Below are 17,875 nucleotides of genomic sequence, written 5' to 3' on the forward strand. Positions count from 1 at the left end.
CACATAGTACAAGTCACAATTGAGGTTTCTTGGCGATTATACCAAGCAGTGGATTTTAACCCCTTAAAAAAAGTAATCTTGACCATAAGTAGACAACCAATCTCATTAACATCAGGGATTTATTAGCAAAATATACATATAGATGTAAAAAGCAAAAAGAACCCTTTTTTTCTAATAATAGTCTGCAAACAAGGAACCCTGAGAGCCTGGTCACACCCAAGGCACCTTTATCCAAATATACACTGCATCCAAATCAAACACTTAACTTCTGACATGCCATTTACTAGGGTCATTGAGGTTATTTAAAGCAACAGTTTACAATTTTAAGTGAGTAGCTGCAGGGGTTACCATCCAACCCCAAAGTCAGTGTCTATCACTGTCAAGGGAGAGCTTCCTCGAAAGTGAAAAGACTATGTCAGTGGCTTTATAAACTTCTTTGTTTTTTTATTGTTGGTGATTCGGTTAAGAATCATTTCTGTGAAACTTCTATTCATTTGGATGCTAAAGCTGCCCTCCTCTCACCCCACAAGCATCAAGCCTCATTTTCATCTAAATAAGAATCGATCTCTCCTGCTGTGCACCATCCTCCCTTACTCACAACTCTCACGGTCACAACCCTGCTTGTCTTCTCTATGCTTGTCCCTTTGCTCTCTAGTCACTCCTCTCAATGCAATCAAAGGAAAAATCCACAATAGTCAATAGTAGAAATCATAACAGCAGAGAACAGAAAGTCATCCACTCTCATTTATTAGTGGTAAAAGCTTTAAAAAAAAAAAAAATCATCTCCCTGTAATCATCAGGTAAACGAATTAAGTAAGAACATAAATGAGTGCAACCTTGGTTGGGTCCAAGAGATAGTAGTGATGGCTAACAAAGCTTTGACTGACTGGTACAATGTCAAAGCTTCGTTCTGCATCAGTGACCCAGCCAAATGCAAGAGATGGGGGTGAGTCACTGTGGGGGAGGGGCCTCCTCCTGAATGGTCAGGGGACACTGATGAAGTGAAATAGATGCAGCACCAAAAACCAAGTAAATGTGACTGAGGATGGGCATTTCAAAGATCTGTACATACATGACTGTAAGCACTCTACACAGAATCTCCTTTATTAAAATTCATTTCTTGTCCACAGCTTTATAATCTTTTCTCCAGTTTCAGAAAATGTTACCATGTATACTAATGTTATTATTTGCATAATCACCTCTGCAGATATTTGTTAAGTAGTAATCAAACCACTTAAAGCTACACCCCATGAATTCAATCCTTTTCAAATATTCTATTTTAATATTTTAAAAAACAGAATCAGAATTAGTTTCCAGAAGTTATTCTATTTGATTTTTTAAGATAACAGATCACTTTACAGGATTATTGGATCCAAGAGATGGGGAGTTTCTTTCTGAGTGTTTTTTTTTTCATGATGAATGACCAATTACACTGTTTTGCAGGACACCAGAGAAGTTTTCTGAAACATTTGTCTGTTCCTATCGAACAGCTGGCAGCTAGTATTAAAAGTTTCAGGTTTCACAAGCTAGAACAACCTGACTTCATAAAGGCCTTTACAGAAAAAAACAACTCTAGCCATTCCTAATGCTTGTCACCTTTTTGTATAGCCAGCTACTGCCACCTGCTGGTCAATATTATATATTACCTGAACTAGCACTATAACCAGTGCTGCTGCTGACAGAATTGTATTTATTGGACACAGAAAACATTAAATTAGAGCTTTCCATGGGTTATAAAACAAGTCAACAACCACAGAGAAAATAAATTCCAAGTTTTTGAATCACAAACCGTAAAATTACCAGAAACTACACATGTATGAGTTTCATATATAAGTCATTAACAACCATGGTGCTACAATTTGATTGATTGCTTGTGACTATGTAGTTGCAGAGGATAATGGGGCTGCCAGAAGGTTCCTGATAGGGTCAGGTGAAAGATCCTGGAATCCTGCTTCTGCCGCTGGTAAGAAAAAGTAACAAAATTAAAAATTATAAATTGCCATGTCAATTTTGATTTGATATGGCAATTATTCCATAGTAAAACTACAAAACAATAGATAGATTAAATCATTACCCAATCGTCCACTGGTCTCTTTCACCAATAGCTGTGACTGCTCCTTGATGTTCAGAAGCTCTCTAACCATCTTACACTGAGTGTCCATCTACACATAAAACGAGATAATGGATTACATAATGTGATATAGCACATCAAAATAAAGTCAGTACAGATATTAAACGTTTTTCAACAGGTTCATGCTTACGTGCCCTTGAAATTTCATGTTTTTCTTTTGCAACAAATATCGCAGACAAAAAATAAAAAAATAAAAAAATAAATAAGATTAATAATAATGAATGCTACAGTAAGAAAAAAACACAAATCCTGGTAGTATTAAATGTGGGTTTATCACTAAAAATGTTGCTAAACTTTGACTGGTGCACAGAACTGTGTGCCATCAACTTTTTGCAACCAAGTCACACTAATAACAAACAGAAGTAAGCAGTTGCTAAAAAACCCTAACTTTAAAACATCTACCACATTGATGCAATCAAACAACAGATAATAGGGCAAAGGAGTGCAGATGTTGCTCTAGTTGTGTTATCTAGCATCAACTTTGTTATTATAATCTAGCAGGGAAGTGAAGGTTGAATGAGAAATTATTTCATTTATTGGCACTGTAACCTTGGAGAGATGAGAGCCAAGAAGCTAATAAACATTTCTGAACTGCAGAGGATAGAGATCGTTTCCAACCACTTAAATGTGCCAGCTTTGGCACTGCCCACAATAATGGGATGAATTCCTCCCAAAAAGTAACACGTTTCTTTCTCCTTCCTGTGGACAGCGTTTAAACTGCCCATAAATCAGTAGCATCTGCTTTGTGTTTCATTACTGCTACAGCCAAGAAGCACTTGCTTCATTTTTTATTTCATGCCAAATTTAGTATTTTAACAAACACCACCTTACAGATGGTATATAGAAGAACATTATAGTAATTAAAAATCCTAGACTTTAACTTTTGTTAAAGTTGTTTCTACTATTAATAAGTTTCTGATTCCTTTTACTAATGCTAAAAAAATATATATATATCAAATTTTAAACATACAATCATTGCCATAGTGTGAAGCATGGGCTGTTGCCTACGGAGGAGACCATGGTAGTCGGGTTTACTCTGTATAAAATGGTACTGTGAAGACTGGGTAACAGATGAAGTGTCCAATGATATGCCTCTCTCCTGGCCCTCCTCCACTTTCCTGCAATGGATAAAAGGACACATTATTGATGCATAATTAAGAGGATAATATTGAGTTACTCTATCACAGTATTGCTACAGTATTCCTCAGTGACATGTTCACCTTTCCAACTCCTCTGCTTTACTACGGTGTTTGTTCAACAGTGCCTCCCAGGATTCACTTTCAGCCTGGAGCCTAAGACAAAATATAGGTCATTTAAAAAAAAGGAACCTCATGTGATATCTTTATCTTTAAAGTATGAATTTATGATTTAAAAGATTACTTTGCTACAGTGATATCAAGAACATGCCTGTTGATTGCTTTTTCCATGGCTCTTTGCATTGAAGGATCACAAGAACTGAAAGCAAACAATAGAGGCATAAATCCAGTATAACATGTTATTGTTATACAACATTTGTTAGCAAAAGCAAAAACACAGGAAGAATATATGTATAGAAAAAAAAGCTACTATACTTGGCTGCACTAGCAGGGAGTTCATGATCCCGTGGTTCTCGTATGCTTTTGACCAGAAAACGCCATTCTTTTTTGATGTGCTCAACTGTACCAAGGAAGACACAGAATACAGAGAAATAATGTTAGCGCTGCAAAGCTTTTACAAAGAAAATGTATTGGTAAACTATTTAGTATTCAATCAATCCTTTCAGTCTTTTTTTCAAGCAAAAATATCAAACATTGGAAGGTTCCAACTTCTTAAATATAAGGATTGCTGCATTTCTTTGTCATTTATTACATGTTATGTAAGGCTTTTCTTTTTTGGACGTTGGTTGGACAAAAAAGCTATTTGAAGAATCTGGCAACTTGTGATAAGCTTGTTAAGACATGTTAATGAGTAAGCATGAAAATAATCTTTTGATATATAAAAAAAGAAAATAATGATTAGTTGCAGCCACACTGAATATTTCTATGACAGTCATTCAGTTACAATTAAAAGCCCCATAATTTATGTGCCAAATGAAGCATTGCAAGCACTAACCTTGTTTTTGAAAAGACTCCAGTGACGCTTTCGGCACTGACTGCAGTGAATTTTGAGTTCTTTCTATCGCCATCTAGAGACAAAGAAGAGGTAATTAGACAGAGATCAATTGGGAAGGTTAGTTAGGAATAATTACAATGAACTGTAACCTCTACTGCAGCCAAGTTCATTACAGTCTAATCATGGCTAAAGCATTATCCTGATGAGTGTTCTATGAGGAGATCTAATGTACAGTAGTTGTAGCAGTAATAGTGAATAACACCATAACATTTGTAATGTTACTACATTTTACTGAATCCCATTCTTTGGCCTAAAAACACCACTTTGTTTCATGAAATTAAAATCTCAGTTTCCATGCTGCCTGTACCAAAGTACAAGCCAATTTATTTGCTAAACATAAACATCTTTATAATTCATCACCTCTCCAAATATTGAGTTAATAGAAAAAGAATGCTAACACCAATGACAGGAGAAGTTTGTCACATGCAATTTCTACTGTACTTATGACCATACCAGACATACCCTCATTGAAGTCTCCATCAATTTTTCCAGCCTCTCTTCATTTGGTAAGGATGTACTGATGCCCCTGCACAAAACTACAATAAACATATAACGAGATATTTATTTTTGCAAGATAAAAACAAAACCCATGTCCCCAATACCTCATAATTTATCGATTTGACAGGACGCAAAAAGCCAAAAATCTCACCCTGATATGGGTTTGGAAGGGCAGGCAGAGACCGTCGTGTTAAGGTGGCTCTCCTCCAGGATTTCCTCCGTCCGGTGGGGCTGACATTAGGACTCTCCATAGTTTCTATCTGCCTTTCTTGTTTGACTGACTCCGAGTGTCCTTCTTCTGCATCTAGCGTTTGTGTGGAGGGTGATGGGAAGTCGGTACGCGGAGATTTGTGTGGGGGAGCTGTGATGGGGCTTGTGGAGGAGCATCTTTTCGATGTCTGTTTTACCTTGGATTGAGCGAAAAGTGACAATATAACGACAGCGTGATTAGTTAACGCTAGCTCTTGGATAAAGGATTAGCTTACAGAGGTGTTGTTAGTCAACAATAGCTAAGTTAGTTGGATGTCAGTTAAAGGCATTACCTCATTTTGGGTATCAGCATCGGCGACACTTTCGTAACTGTAAGAAGAAAATGCCAAGTTTTAAATGTATATTACATGTACAGAATATCAGAAACCAAAATGTTCAAATTACGGTGTTTACAGAAGTTAACCGTTTAGCATCGCAGACCACAGAAAGAAGTTGCTTTGGGGAGAATTCACGCGGAGATAACAACTAACTAGGCGTTACCTGAAAAATATTTCACTGTATTGTTTCTCAACATAACACAAACTTTTGTCAAATCGGTCGTGGCAAAGGTTAAAAGAAGGATACGTACCCGTCTTTTCCAGCTTCTAAATGTTTCTCCGCCATTTTTACTTTCAAATGGTTTTCTTCATGGCGCGCGCGCCCATCGAGCCAAACCCCTTTACTACCCTAAGCACCATGGGAAATGTAGTCTGATTGTAGAACATGCTGCAAGTTATTAAGTCAAAAAACCTGTGTCATGGGGAGCTGTAGTTCATAAATACGGGTCATACCTTCATGACAGGATGTTCCAGTTGTTTGCTCTGCTGTGAGAGTCAGATTTAATATATAATTTGCTAGAATGTGAATCCAAAACTACCGATTTGCTTTCAGGAAAGACAGATGAAAGAAACAAATTAATGGGGTTGTCGCTCACTGGGAGTTGCATGATTGTCTCCAGATTTTCGTGTGTCACAATACCTTTTTAAGGTGTGGACTGCAGCATGTGCACCATGCAAAATGTTCTTTTTAAAAACTCTTAAGCCATAAAAACAATATAAACTACAATGTATTTGAAAATACTGTACTTAAGTGAATACTTTAGTTATTGAATATTTCAGGGAATCAAATGCTAGCTGTGATGACGGATGTTTCTGTAGAAAGGTGGCCTCTGCTGTGGAGAATACCAGTCCTCATGCTGAGAAACCCCTGGATCAAATTAACAGCAAAAATTGACCCATTAAGTTAAAGATGAATCCCTGGCCCTGATCCTCTTTGTACACACCTGATTTCTGATGTCATAACAGATTTGACCTCCTTTGGGGCAATGTTTTCTTGTGTTTTTTTTTTTTTTTTGCATTATAACAGTGTTATCTGCAAAGTAGGCAAGTTATAATTTCAGTTGCTGTGCTTATGCTTTGCACATCTACTTATCTCCAATATTATGCCCTGAGAGGCATCTTAAGCTGTACATCAATCATGGGGTATTTTCTGCATGACTCCTAAATAAAAGAGGATTCTCAGGAGAGTATATACATCAACACGACATTTTTTAAAAATTCAACCATAAAAGAGTGGCATTGGAGACTGGAAAATCAATAAGTGGCCGAAAAAAGCAGTCCCAACAGTTGCTGGTTATAGGCCAGAGCCAGTTTTTTCATAAAATCACTTTGATATCCTCTCAACAGCATACTCTCAACTGTATCTCAAATGTCAACTTGGGTCTTTGTAAACTTAAGGTAAGGTTTTAAAAAAAAAAAATCAGTGGAGTTTGTTCATAAACTTTGTAGGATTACATCAAGCTGGAATTATTTAGTTTGGATTGTAAGGCCCTCAACAGCTCCATGATACCTGAATGCTTGATACAATACTTGATTCACTATGGGGTAGGAGTTCTATCTGTATGTTTTAAGAAAAGGCAATTTGTGTAAGCTAATTTAGATGTTCATCACACAAAGGTTTATGTAAGTTCATAACAATGATAAACAGCAAACAGTCTGGTAGGCCAATTAAGCTCAGTTGGTAAGTAAACACAAAGATCACAATCATCCAGTCAACTGATACTTAATGAGATGTTTGTTTTGGCCTGTGTAATGTGTCCCGTGAGATATAAGGTTTCATTGAACGAAAGTCTTTCTTTGTACAGTAACACTATATTCTCATACCCTGATCATTCTTTACTTACCTATTTCTGAGAACAGGATGTTTCAGGACCTGCTGAACATGCTCATCCTTTCCATGTGCAGACACTTCAGTACTTGTACTTGACAAAACACTTGACAGACTTCATAATTTGTATCTGTAAGTCTTTATAAGTCTGTTAGAGATGTTTTTTCACTTTTTACAAAATCAAGGAGAGGAATCAAAAAACTCAAAAACACTTTTGCAATTCTCTTGGAGAATGCCCCTTTTGTGCGCCTGTATGTTTCACTCTGGCTGGCACACAGTCTTGCACTCCACTCAATACTGCTGTCTTCATGGCCTTGTATAGCAGCGGGGAGGGACAGATGAGGAAAGAGAGAGAGAGAGAGAGATGTAGAAAAAAAAGCAAGAGTTATGAAAAAAACAGAAAGAGAATATAAACAGAACTGATGAAAATTCAGAAACACAGATGGGTAAGGGAGGACTGAGCAGGAAGGGATACACGGAGTGTACAGTACTGCGCGCCATGACTGTCTCAGCTGTCTTGTTTATGTCACAACAGCTTTAATTCTCTTCCTCCTCCAAAAGTCTTCTCTCCCTTTACAGTTTGGTTGGTAAGGGCAGCGGTCACTGTTGGCACTGAGTTCAAGAAGGCAGCCTGAGAGTTCCTTTGCCCAGCAGGAACTGCAAGACACGGTCCACTAGCAGAGCGACAACAAAGTCCACCACCAGAACCTGGGCAATGATTAATTTGAACTGCAAGGAAGTAAACAGAAAGCAGGTTACCTCATGATGTACATCATTACAAGTTTATTAAAACACAACAATAAATGGTAAAATAATGTTAGCTCACCTCTGTTGGAATGTCTACAAGAGCAAACTGTTCGTTGAATTCTGGTGATGAGCCAGTTAGAAGTCCTACAATTGCTAAACCTGACAGAGCAATACTCCACAGTAGTGGTCGGTTCTCGCTTAGCGACTCCATGAAGGGGTGACCCTAACGGAAACATAACCAATGCTGTGAGTCTTTTATACCACAAAGAATACAGAGGCAATACATATTAATAATTAATATAAGTACCTTGTAGTTAATGGCAAAGGTGGCCATCTGCATGGCCATGGACATTATGTACACAGTGCTGTTAATTAGACTGGGCTCAAACTCTTTATATAGATCCACAAACTGCTCCGCTCTGCAAGACAAAAAAGAAGACTGAAACGTCAGTAGCAGAACTGTTGTTTACTCTCTTGTTCTCTCTCCTCCTGTCTTACTCTGATTTACCTGGGTGGACTTCTGCCCTGTGCCTCTTTGTAAAGGTACACCAGACTACAGAAATGGACCGCAAACTGCAGCAGCACAGTCAACACCGTATAAAGATTGAAGATGTTCGGTAAGGGCCGCTCTTGAGACAATGTTTTCAGTGGCTGTGTAAATACGAGAAAGAAAAAAATCAGGATACACGCTTTATGGTAGGAAAAAAAAACACTGAGTAAATATTATCTTCCTGGGATAACAATCAGAAACATACAGAGCTTGTATTTTCCTCCATAAATTCTCACCTTTGATCTGGAGATGAAAAGGAAGCATCCAGCCAAGAGTAGGCCTTGCAGGGTCGCCTGGAAGTCACTGAACTTGACCCCCTCGAGGTAGAGTACAGACTGGCTGTAGGCCAGCACCAGGGCGTTGAGAGCGAGGATCTTGAACATTTGTAGCGTTGTCACCAGAGTGCAACGGCCTTGCTTGATTACATGGCAGACTGGGGAAAAACATGAAGCAACAAGTTTAAGAGGTTGGGAGCAGCTTCATGTTTGGATCTTTGCCAGCTGAAATTATAAACAGGTTTTACTCACTGCACTGTATGGAGGAGAGTTTGGAGGTGAAGGGTGCAGCAATGGAGGCATCACCCAGTTTCACTACTTGTACCTGATCCTCCTCAAGTTCCCGTAAGACTTGACTGATCCTCTCCTATTAAGAAATAAACCCAGATGTTTAGACCAGTGCACTAAATCTCTATAAGTTAAAAGAAAGCCACGTTTTCTATTTTTCTCTCTCCTCTTCTTTGAGCCATAAATAGATGTTTGTGTTAATGTAACTAACTGGGGACAAAGCTAAAATGCTACAATTGGTGTTCCTGTGAATATAAATGAGTTTTAGTTGTTGTATGGAGGTCAAAAGAAAAGAGAATTTAATTTTTAAAACTATTCCCTGAAGAAATAGGGAGGCAGACTTCTTGAAAAAATACCTTTTGTGCTGCAAGTTGCTCTTCTCTCTGGGCCATCACCCTCTGCCTGGCTGCCCTGGAACTCAGTTTGCCTCCTGAACTGACAGGTGGTAAAGGTCTGGATTCTGCTGTGGTTGGCTCCTTTTCTCTACCCCGTTTCTTTCTTTCAGGCATGCGCTCAGGTGCATTGGCTAACAAGGCAACACCTGTGGAAAAACTGTCATCACTATACACTGTTGGGGTCACACATTAGGGACAAATGCTTTATGTCTTGGTGGGAATAAAATCTTACCTATGTGGGCATGTTTGAGAGCTCCAACATCATTTGTGCCATCACCACACATCAGTGTCACATAACCCAGCCCCTTTAGACTTGTGATGACAAATTCCTGAAACAGAGAAGCGCCTTTATATTTCAAAACCTCCAAAAGTCATAAAAGTTCTGCTTCTATATTATTGGTGAACAAGAAGCTTTTGCTCTTTGACCAAAACCACAACTGACATTACTATTGATCTTTCATGGGACCTACCTTCTGTTTAGGACTAACACGTGCAAACACTCGTATGTGAGGTAAGAGGGTGTGGAGTAGCTGGGGGTCACAGCTCAGTCTGGCCAGTCCCTCCCCTGTTACACACAAGTCAAACTGTTGCACGAATGTAGCAACTGAGGGAGGGGGCAGTGGAACACGCACACTGCCATCAATGGACTCCCACTGCCACTCACCTGGAAAACAAAACAACATCAGGTACATGACTATGTACTTTAACTATGTTCTTTCTCAAAACACCTACTACAAATGGATTACTACAGCAATCTTCATACACTAAAGCTACAACCTTTACTGGCATTTTTCTTCACTGTCTTATTTGACTGATACATAGTGATGGCTTATCTTACCCTGACCAGTACTTGGCTGCAATACAAGTGTGTGTTCTTTCTGGATAAAGTGGAGCTCTCTTGCTACATGGCAGGCTGTTAGAGGGTTGTCGCCTGTGATCATCACCACCTGAATGCAGAGGAAGAAGAAATTATCGATCTAAAACCAAGCTGTTTGAGTGTGTGTGCACACTTGTGTGTTGTCAGCTTATTTACATGATGTGATGCTTCTTGGATCTCTCTGATGACAGCCTTGCTGTCACTCTTCAGGGGACAGGACACCACCATGAACCCGGCGAAATGCAAGTCGCACTCCAAAGCATCACGACTCATCTCCCGGACCTATGTGACCCACAAAGATTGTGTTCAGTCTCTATTCTATACTATTTCTATTTTCATCAGACAAGAATACTCAGAGAAATCAGACAGTCTCTGACAGTTTTGACAAACATCAAAAAACAACCTGCTGGTGACTAAGGTGTCCCATCTCTTTGTAACCCAAGGCCAGCACTCTAGCACCTTCCCGAGACATTTCCTTGTGGACTTCATCATAACTCGCCGGACATTCTGAAAACTACAATCACAGCTGCATTAAAACACTGGTACGTAGACATGATTAGGCTGCATCATGCACATGTTAATTATGGTGTCCATATGTACCATTCCCCTGAGAGTCTCTGGAGCTCCCTTGACAGTTGAAATGTAGCAGAGTTCAGTGGAGCCCAGCTTCTCATAGGAGGCCAAGACCGACATCCTCTTCAGAGCACTGGCAAAGTGAAAGCGCTGGTGGATCTTAAGTCCCTGCGTTTTGATCCCACGTGCGAACGCCTTTTCGTCTGTTCAAAGAGGCGAGAGACAATAAGCATAGTTTGCAATTAGGAGCAAAACTACCCAAATACTTACATTTACATTAAAATACTGTATTAGAGGAAAATAATTTAGTTAAGATTCCTTGGAGAAATTACACCAACAAGCTGAACACAAGGGTTGGTGCAACCTGAAGATTATACCTGTCTGTAGCCCAACACAAACATGAGTACAACACAAGCATACACACACATACACACACACACACATAACTGCTTTGCTCTATGGAATCAGTGGAGGTCATTCCTTAGTACCTTTAGTAAGGGTCCAGTCTGCAGCGGTCAGCATGGCCTTCTCCAGTGGATCTCCGACCAGCTGTCCATCATCCAGAGTGACCAATGAGTGACAGGTGGCCACCACCCGATGTGTCTCAACTGGGATCTCAGATACAGGCATCACCTCCTTTCCTTCTCTGTCATAAAATAGCCAAAACATCAGTTAGTATGCTCCAAAAGTGCAAATGTATGAATATGTTAACTGACCTAAACCATAGTATAGTGTAGCATAGATAGCACAGTCAGGAGTTTACCTGAGGCCTGCTACCCCACGTACTACCAGACTGTCACTTGTCAGTGTTCCGGTTTTGTCAAAACAGCAAACCTCCACCTTCCCTGCAAATGGTATCCTGAAGGGCTCTGTGCAGAACACATCTAGGCAGGGGTACAAAAAGAACACTTGAATGAACCACTGCTGTACAAGCTTTATATTATATAGCTGATTAGTCATGGTCTTTAAAGAAGGTCCAGTGTGAGGGATTTAGTGGCAGATTGAATAAAACCAGCTGGCTCACTCTCCGATGAAGTGGCTGCTGAAAATGCAATAAACGCGAAAAAATTGAAAGGCCTGTTGTATTGCCAATATTGGTTTGTTCATTCTGGACTACTACAGAAACATGGTGGTGCAACATGACAGGCTCTGTGGAAGAAGACCTGCACCCTGTGTATAAGGCTCATTCTAAGGTTTCATTAAACAGGTCTTTCTTTCAGGTGATTAAACACTAATGAAAATGTGATCATGAATCACATATTCCATTCATGCTCCTAAATTGTACACATTGGACCTTTAAAACATTATGCATAACACACATGCAGGACAGAAGCACAAACAGACATACAAAGTTTAGCCAGGGCGATGAGAGATGTGTTAACTGCCAGAGAAAGCTCTATTGGAAGTTCTGGTGGAACCACTGAGGTGAGGATAAGCGTGCACTCCAGAAACAGTTTGTAGCGGTTCCTGCTGGCATCTTTGGTCCCTGAGAGAGTAATACAAAGCACAAGAATAGTATTTGATTTCACTTATGCCCTCCACTCCAGCATTTAACAATAACTTTCACTATGATATTGTCTGTGTTAAAAAAAATAAATCTTAATAAACGGAATCTTTGCACCTCACCTTCTACCCACACATAAACAGCTGCAGCAATTGCAAACACAAGGAGGAAGAGGATGAAGATGAAAGTCTCCAGGTTGTTTGCTGTCACCCTCTTCACACCGAAGAGGATGGTCCGTAACAGTTTACCCTGGGACAAAATAATACACACATTCACTACATTATTACTGATGATTAAACATGTTCTACACTGACATATTGTCAAAACAAGAATTAAAATCCATGACAAGGAAAAAAGAGAGTGAAGTTATATGGAAACACTAAGCAACTTTCTCACCTGTGAGGTGTAGAATCCCGTTCTCAGTACATAGGCCACACAGCCATTATCTACAGCTGCACATCAATGAGAAGATTAATGAGCTTGCATCTTCTTTTTAATGATGAAAATGTGCGAAGATGCACAATTTGACTTATTCAGCAGCTATGTTGTTGGTCATAAGAACGGAATAGGCACTTACGTTTGAGTCCAGCACTGGCCTTTAGAGGGGGGCTGTGTTGGACCACTTTTGTCCCTCCAGAGATGATGTGGAGTCGAGAGTCTGTCTGAAGGTCCAGGATTCGCTCTGGGTCCAAGTCCTCCACTGGCTCCTGCAATCCGCATATTGTCAGCAGTGATTACAAGTTTCCATGCAATTATGAATAACTGAGTCTGACACATATATGGCCTTTAAAGTGTCAGACTTTGGCCTCAGCTTTGTCTAGTGTTATTATTTATACATCAGTTTGTCTCTAACCTTCATCTGGGGCACAGACTCTCCCGTCAGCATGGCCTCATCCACAATGCAACGGCCCCTGAGTAGCAGCACATCACAAGGTACCAAGTTGTCCTGCGGTGAACGTCCTGTGAAGCAGAGGACAAACATTTATATCACAAACAAAGTCAATGTGATTGTGGGGAGAACTCATGGAAATGTTGACGGGACATTTACCTATTGAGACAATGTCCCCAGGGACAAGCTCATCGCTTGAAATAGGTCTCCACTTCCTGTTGCGATAGACCTGTCATAAAATACATAAATGTAGGATGATTTTAATACATTGGCAATACACTGTACATTGTACAGCATTTTGTTCGTAATTCTATGTTTCTAACACATATAGTAAGGCATATGTGTCCAATGTTTTTCGCAAATAAAGTATTATTACCACATGACCCAATCTTTAAAATTGATTCTATTCCTTCTCCATTGTTAAAGCTCCAAGAATATATGAATCTGAACTGCTAAACACAAAATGTCTCATACTTCACTGTAAAGTCCACTCTCAGTGTGCAGCGGAGGCCTTAAGTTTCAAAACTATTTGAGATGTCACAAATCATGCTTGTGGGCCCACCTCTTAAGATCAGATCTTTTAGCATTGACGTGAAAACAGCCCTAATATCAAACACAGCTTATACATCATTTTACACAGTGAAGCTAAAAGATTCAACTTTAGGAGAAAGGGAAAAAACAATTTATGCAGGGGAACATAAATTAAAAAAAAAAAAAAATTGATTTCACCAAGCCTACCTGGATCATGTAGGGCTTGTTTCCCATACGGCGGATCTCAGACATGTTCCTCATTTGCTGCTGGACCAGGGAAGCCTCGAATGCCACCAGCATGAACAGTGTGAAAACACTGTAGTACCAGTACTCGTCCAGACACCACAGCCCTACACAGAACACCTGATGGATGGTAGACAAATGATAACTTAAGATTCATGAAGTCGATTTTACAAGAGAACAAGAGAAAATATGAAGAAACTCTCAAACATACACACACCTGGAAAACAAAGAAGGGAGCTGTGGCCCTCTCTTTGAAGAGCTCCAGGAAATCTGGTACTACCATCTCAGCACGATTGGTGCCATATTGCTTTTCTGCAGCTCTGAGTTCAGTCTCTTCCTGGTAGCCACGCCAGGACTGAAAGTAGCCCATTGGGTTGTTTATGGGAAATGCTATGGGAAGGAAACGTTTCTTCTCTTTGTGGTCAAATATGTAGCGGATCTTTTGAAATTCAAAAGATAGAATTTCTTCCCCATTCTCATCCTGTTAGTCAGAAAAGGAGAGATAAACACAAGAGACTCATAAGAAATGTGTCACTTGACAAGTCTAATCACAAGTAGGGATAAAAAAGACAGACTTTAACAGCAGTTTAACAACATATTAATTTCTAAACAGGAGTGACATAAGTGATGTTGAATTCAAACTGGCAAGATCAAATCATGAGTGTCAAAACGTTATCTTTACAGACAAAGAATGTGAGACCTGGGACATGTTTCCAAATAAGACAACCTGGAGTGTCCTCAAGGTTAATATGTGAACTGACCTGGTCCCTTTGTAGTGCCACAAGCTCAGCAAAACCGTTGTTGGGGGTGGGTATAACCTTTGCAAGCGTAGCCTTGTTTGGGTCGGGTTCCTGTGTTTACAAATGAACAGGTGACAAATTCACACACTGTGGTTAGTCACTGTCATTTTGGTTGCTGCTGTATCCCTGTAGGCCGTCCCTCTTACATGAGACATGCCACGACCATACAGTTGCTTGATCGGAATGAAGTTCAAGCACTTTCTTAAAATAATGTAGACTCTGTTATACAACTGCTAACAGAGAAAACACAGAGATGCTGAGCAACATGTCAATTATTAATTATAATCAATCACTTTTACAACAATATGGTATGACTTTAAACATTATGCCACAAAACACAACGTCCCATTTAAATTTGAAAGTGCTGTTTCTTCCAGAAATAGTTTATTCAATGCTTAATACTTAATAAATTCAGTTTAACTTCCTATTGCCATGTAATTAATTACAATGAAACACAAAACAGGTTATTTTCCAAATATAGGATCATGTATCAGCAATCTGTCTTCAGGTTTGCACACCATTTTTTCTACAGCAGCTACACAGGTATTTACATCCTGCTTGGCAGAAAGAATACATGGCAATCCTCCAACGTCAATTAAACTGTTTTACTTTAGTAATGGGCATCATGAACCAGAGACGTTTTAAATCTTAAAATGAAGCCAGAAATGTGGATTGAAAGTCCCATTTATCAGAGAAATGTCACAGCTGATTCAAACCTAGGGGGAAAGTTTGTTGATTCGTGTCATTAACCGGGGGTTTCAAGCCAAACACCTGCCCTGCCGAAGTGCCTTTGAGCAAGACGTTGGTTTCGCAACAGCTCCGGGATTTAACCTGACCCTGACTTTTTATTTCTATGTCCTAGGTATGGGGGGAGAAGCAGTGGGTTCTTTAAACATATCAGTAAAATGTCGAACTGTTATTATTGTTGAACATGTGTTTACCTTCGAACAAGTGAGCCAACAGTGCGCATGCACGGACCAATAACCGGAGAGCGCGGTGAGGACGTGCGCGATCCCGATAGCGGCTAACGCCAGGAGGCCTGCCTCCGGATACTCGGAGGCACCATACACTCCTAACCACACGTAAAGCCAGCCTGGGTAGAGAACCGCCAGAAACGGGAGGACAGTGCCGTGCAGTAGCCGGGGCCTTCGCCTGTACAGCGTCACCGAGCTCACCAGCTCGTCGCCGGTGCCGTTGTCATGCTGGTTGTGGTTCACAGAGGGGGCCATTTGCAGCTCACCCGGTTCCCGGATCCCGTCTACAGCCGTACTCCCCCTTTTCTCGGCGTCGTTCATTGTACTTTGCTCCCTCCTCTGGCCCCCTCTATCATCCACCACCACCCTGTCGTGCTGTAGCCGGTAAAAATACGATTCTCCACACGGAGCGGTGCTCGGTCCAGCCTTCTGAGCCCGTTTACTGAATCGTCCGTACTCTGACTGACTGTCGCTTCCGCATACGTAAACACGTAAAGACACGTACTGTTTTCTTGGCACCGCGTGATTGAACTGTTAGATTGAATAAAATACATCCATTGTTATTATCTCCATCACAGCTACATCGTGTCGTTTAGGTTCAACTTCATGTCGCGTATGAATACAGATATTTCTGATAAATAATCTGATAAATCAACTTAATGTGTCGTTAAAAGTTTAAATGTTGCAATTGAGGCGCTTCCCCTTTAAGAACCTCACCGTCAGCATGGGGGCGTGGCCATTGAGTGCGACTGACACAAACCTGAACCAATAACAACAGAGAAGTGTTGTACGAGGTTGTTTTGTCATCCTATCATGAAGTACCGGGTGTATACGGTGTGGTTGCCGCAAAGACATGGCTGCACATGTAGAAATACTGGCGTTGTAACCTTGATTATTTAGCGTATTCGTGTCAGAAAGGCTTGAAAGAGCAACATGTAAGACATTTAAACTGCTCAAAATACTTTATATAATATATATAAATATTTTACCGTATTGCATGTGGTTTGATAGCGATGGCTCATCGGCTCATTGCACTTGTAAGTAATCACTGACTGACATCCATGTGTTACCTTTCAGGCAGGCTGCTATGGATATAACGGCAAGGTATTGCCATAAAGAGATGGAGGCATATGGGTCATGTGTGGCCTCCAACCCCTCAACATGGCAGCACCAGTGTCATGAACTGAAGCTGAAGGTTGCACAGTGCACATCATCACAGTAAGGAAACACACTCACACTTCCACCCTAACATTGTGACACCCAATGCACAATTGTATCAAACCCCTTAATGTGTTATGTGACAGCCCAGTGATCCAGAAGATCAGACAGGACTGTTCCAAGGAGTTTGTGGAGTTTGAGCGCTGTCTGAGAGAAAACCAGGACACACCTACCTCCTGCTCACCACATGTGGCTCGCTTTCTAGGCTGTGCAGAGACGGTGGACCTCAGTGGAGTGGGTAAGTCCTTGTTGGGATTGGCCTTATAGCACTCAAGGTCACAACACAAACAGAAAGGAAGTGATTACATGTATGTTTTCATCCCACTGAATGGTTTGTCTGTGCTTGTTATTCCGGTTTGCAGCCATTAAAATCTTCTATATGGAATCTGTTGGATTTGTAAGAGGTGTTACTTTAGTAATTGTCCACATACCAATAAATTCATTTTCTTTTTCTAGATACAAATCCAGCACCTCAGCCATCGTAGCATTCAGGCATCTTCTATCAGCATCAGACAGCTCCCGTCTCCACAGCAGCGAACTGATGGGCTGGTTTCACATGATGCTGATGTACAGTGACTGATATTTGGTTCCCTCTGTGTGACCTAATGTGTAGGTGATGACTGCACTAGTACTGCACATTAAGACTACTTGTGTAGAGTATTTAATAACTGCATCGTCCCTTTACTCTTTATGTAAACGTTGAGTTCCTGTGAAAATAACATTTGTCATTCCCTCACACAAGGAAGACTATTTTTACTGATTTCTATTAAACCATCTTATTAAAATTGACACCAGACTCGTATTACTCATCTTATT

The 17,875-nt window shown here is 40.3% G+C and overlaps 3 protein-coding genes across 4 annotated transcripts; 1 reads left to right on the top strand and 2 right to left on the bottom strand.

Annotated features, from left to right (window-relative positions):
• Positions 1-731: 731 nt before the first annotated feature.
• On the bottom strand, positions 732-5,733 carry LOC119013741 (kinetochore-associated protein DSN1 homolog). The gene is made up of 11 exons (XM_037088594.1): positions 5,619-5,733; positions 5,323-5,359; positions 4,932-5,187; positions 4,745-4,818; positions 4,223-4,295; positions 3,703-3,787; positions 3,539-3,586; positions 3,352-3,423; positions 3,102-3,249; positions 2,075-2,162; positions 732-1,960 (listed from the first exon to the last, which is right to left on the bottom strand). Exons 1-11 carry the CDS (start codon positions 5,651-5,653, stop codon positions 1,878-1,880), a joined length of 999 nt encoding a protein of 332 aa, XP_036944489.1. The 5' UTR covers positions 5,654-5,733; the 3' UTR covers positions 732-1,877.
• A 1,582-nt stretch (positions 5,734-7,315) lies between these two features.
• On the bottom strand, positions 7,316-16,225 carry atp13a1 (ATPase 13A1). The gene is made up of 25 exons (XM_037088591.1): positions 15,809-16,225; positions 14,829-14,918; positions 14,285-14,548; positions 14,032-14,187; positions 13,453-13,522; positions 13,258-13,364; positions 12,982-13,111; positions 12,801-12,856; positions 12,527-12,653; positions 12,249-12,386; positions 11,664-11,784; positions 11,389-11,546; positions 10,928-11,103; positions 10,731-10,841; positions 10,484-10,609; positions 10,289-10,397; positions 9,921-10,114; positions 9,683-9,779; positions 9,412-9,596; positions 9,020-9,134; positions 8,729-8,925; positions 8,451-8,593; positions 8,250-8,361; positions 8,022-8,165; positions 7,316-7,924 (listed from the first exon to the last, which is right to left on the bottom strand). The coding sequence occupies exons 1-25, from the start codon at positions 16,160-16,162 to the stop codon at positions 7,814-7,816; spliced, it is 3,591 nt and encodes a 1,196-aa protein (XP_036944486.1). The 5' UTR covers positions 16,163-16,225; the 3' UTR covers positions 7,316-7,813.
• LOC119013742 (coiled-coil-helix-coiled-coil-helix domain-containing protein 5) lies at positions 16,098-17,848 on the top strand. Of its 2 annotated transcripts, none has more exons than XM_037088596.1 (4): positions 16,098-16,225; positions 16,919-17,059; positions 17,146-17,297; positions 17,516-17,848. In XM_037088596.1, exons 2-4 carry the CDS (start codon positions 16,929-16,931, stop codon positions 17,542-17,544), a joined length of 312 nt encoding a protein of 103 aa, XP_036944491.1. In that variant the 5' UTR covers positions 16,098-16,225; positions 16,919-16,928; the 3' UTR covers positions 17,545-17,848. The 2 variants fall into 2 exon arrangements, with proteins under 2 accessions (XP_036944491.1, XP_036944490.1); XM_037088595.1 differs by lacking the exon at positions 16,098-16,225 and adding an exon at positions 16,617-16,776.
• The last annotated feature ends 27 nt before the right edge of the window (positions 17,849-17,875 follow it).

The sequence above is a fragment of the Acanthopagrus latus genome, chromosome 23, assembly GCF_904848185.1.
Source record: "Acanthopagrus latus isolate v.2019 chromosome 23, fAcaLat1.1, whole genome shotgun sequence".
Taxonomy (NCBI): domain Eukaryota; kingdom Metazoa; phylum Chordata; class Actinopteri; order Spariformes; family Sparidae; genus Acanthopagrus; species Acanthopagrus latus.

Excerpts from the sequence above, each read along its gene's own strand:
- atp13a1 (XM_037088591.1), bottom strand. The coding sequence starts at position 16,162 with ATGAACGACGCCGAGAAAAGGGGGAGTACGGCTGTAGACGGGATCCGG. Across the intron at positions 10,115-10,288 it reads GCAGCCAAGTACTGGTCAGG|GTGAGTGGCAGTGGGAGTCC; the intron begins GTAAGATAAGCC and ends TTTGTTTTCCAG. Across the intron at positions 8,926-9,019 it reads ACTCTCCTCCATACAGTGCA|TCTGCCATGTAATCAAGCAA; the intron begins GTGAGTAAAACC and ends GTTTTTCCCCAG.
- LOC119013741 (XM_037088594.1), bottom strand. The coding sequence starts at position 5,653 with ATGGCGGAGAAACATTTAGAAGCTGGAAAAGACGG. Across the intron at positions 5,360-5,618 it reads TTAGAAGCTGGAAAAGACGG|TTACGAAAGTGTCGCCGATG; the intron begins GTACGTATCCTT and ends TTCTTCTTACAG. Across the intron at positions 4,819-4,931 it reads CCTTCCAAACCCATATCAGG|TTTTGTGCAGGGGCATCAGT; the intron begins GTGAGATTTTTG and ends TGTTTATTGTAG.
- LOC119013742 (XM_037088595.1), top strand. Across the intron at positions 17,060-17,145 it reads GCACAGTGCACATCATCACA|CCCAGTGATCCAGAAGATCA; the intron begins GTAAGGAAACAC and ends GTTATGTGACAG. Across the intron at positions 17,298-17,515 it reads GGTGGACCTCAGTGGAGTGG|ATACAAATCCAGCACCTCAG; the intron begins GTAAGTCCTTGT and ends TTCTTTTTCTAG.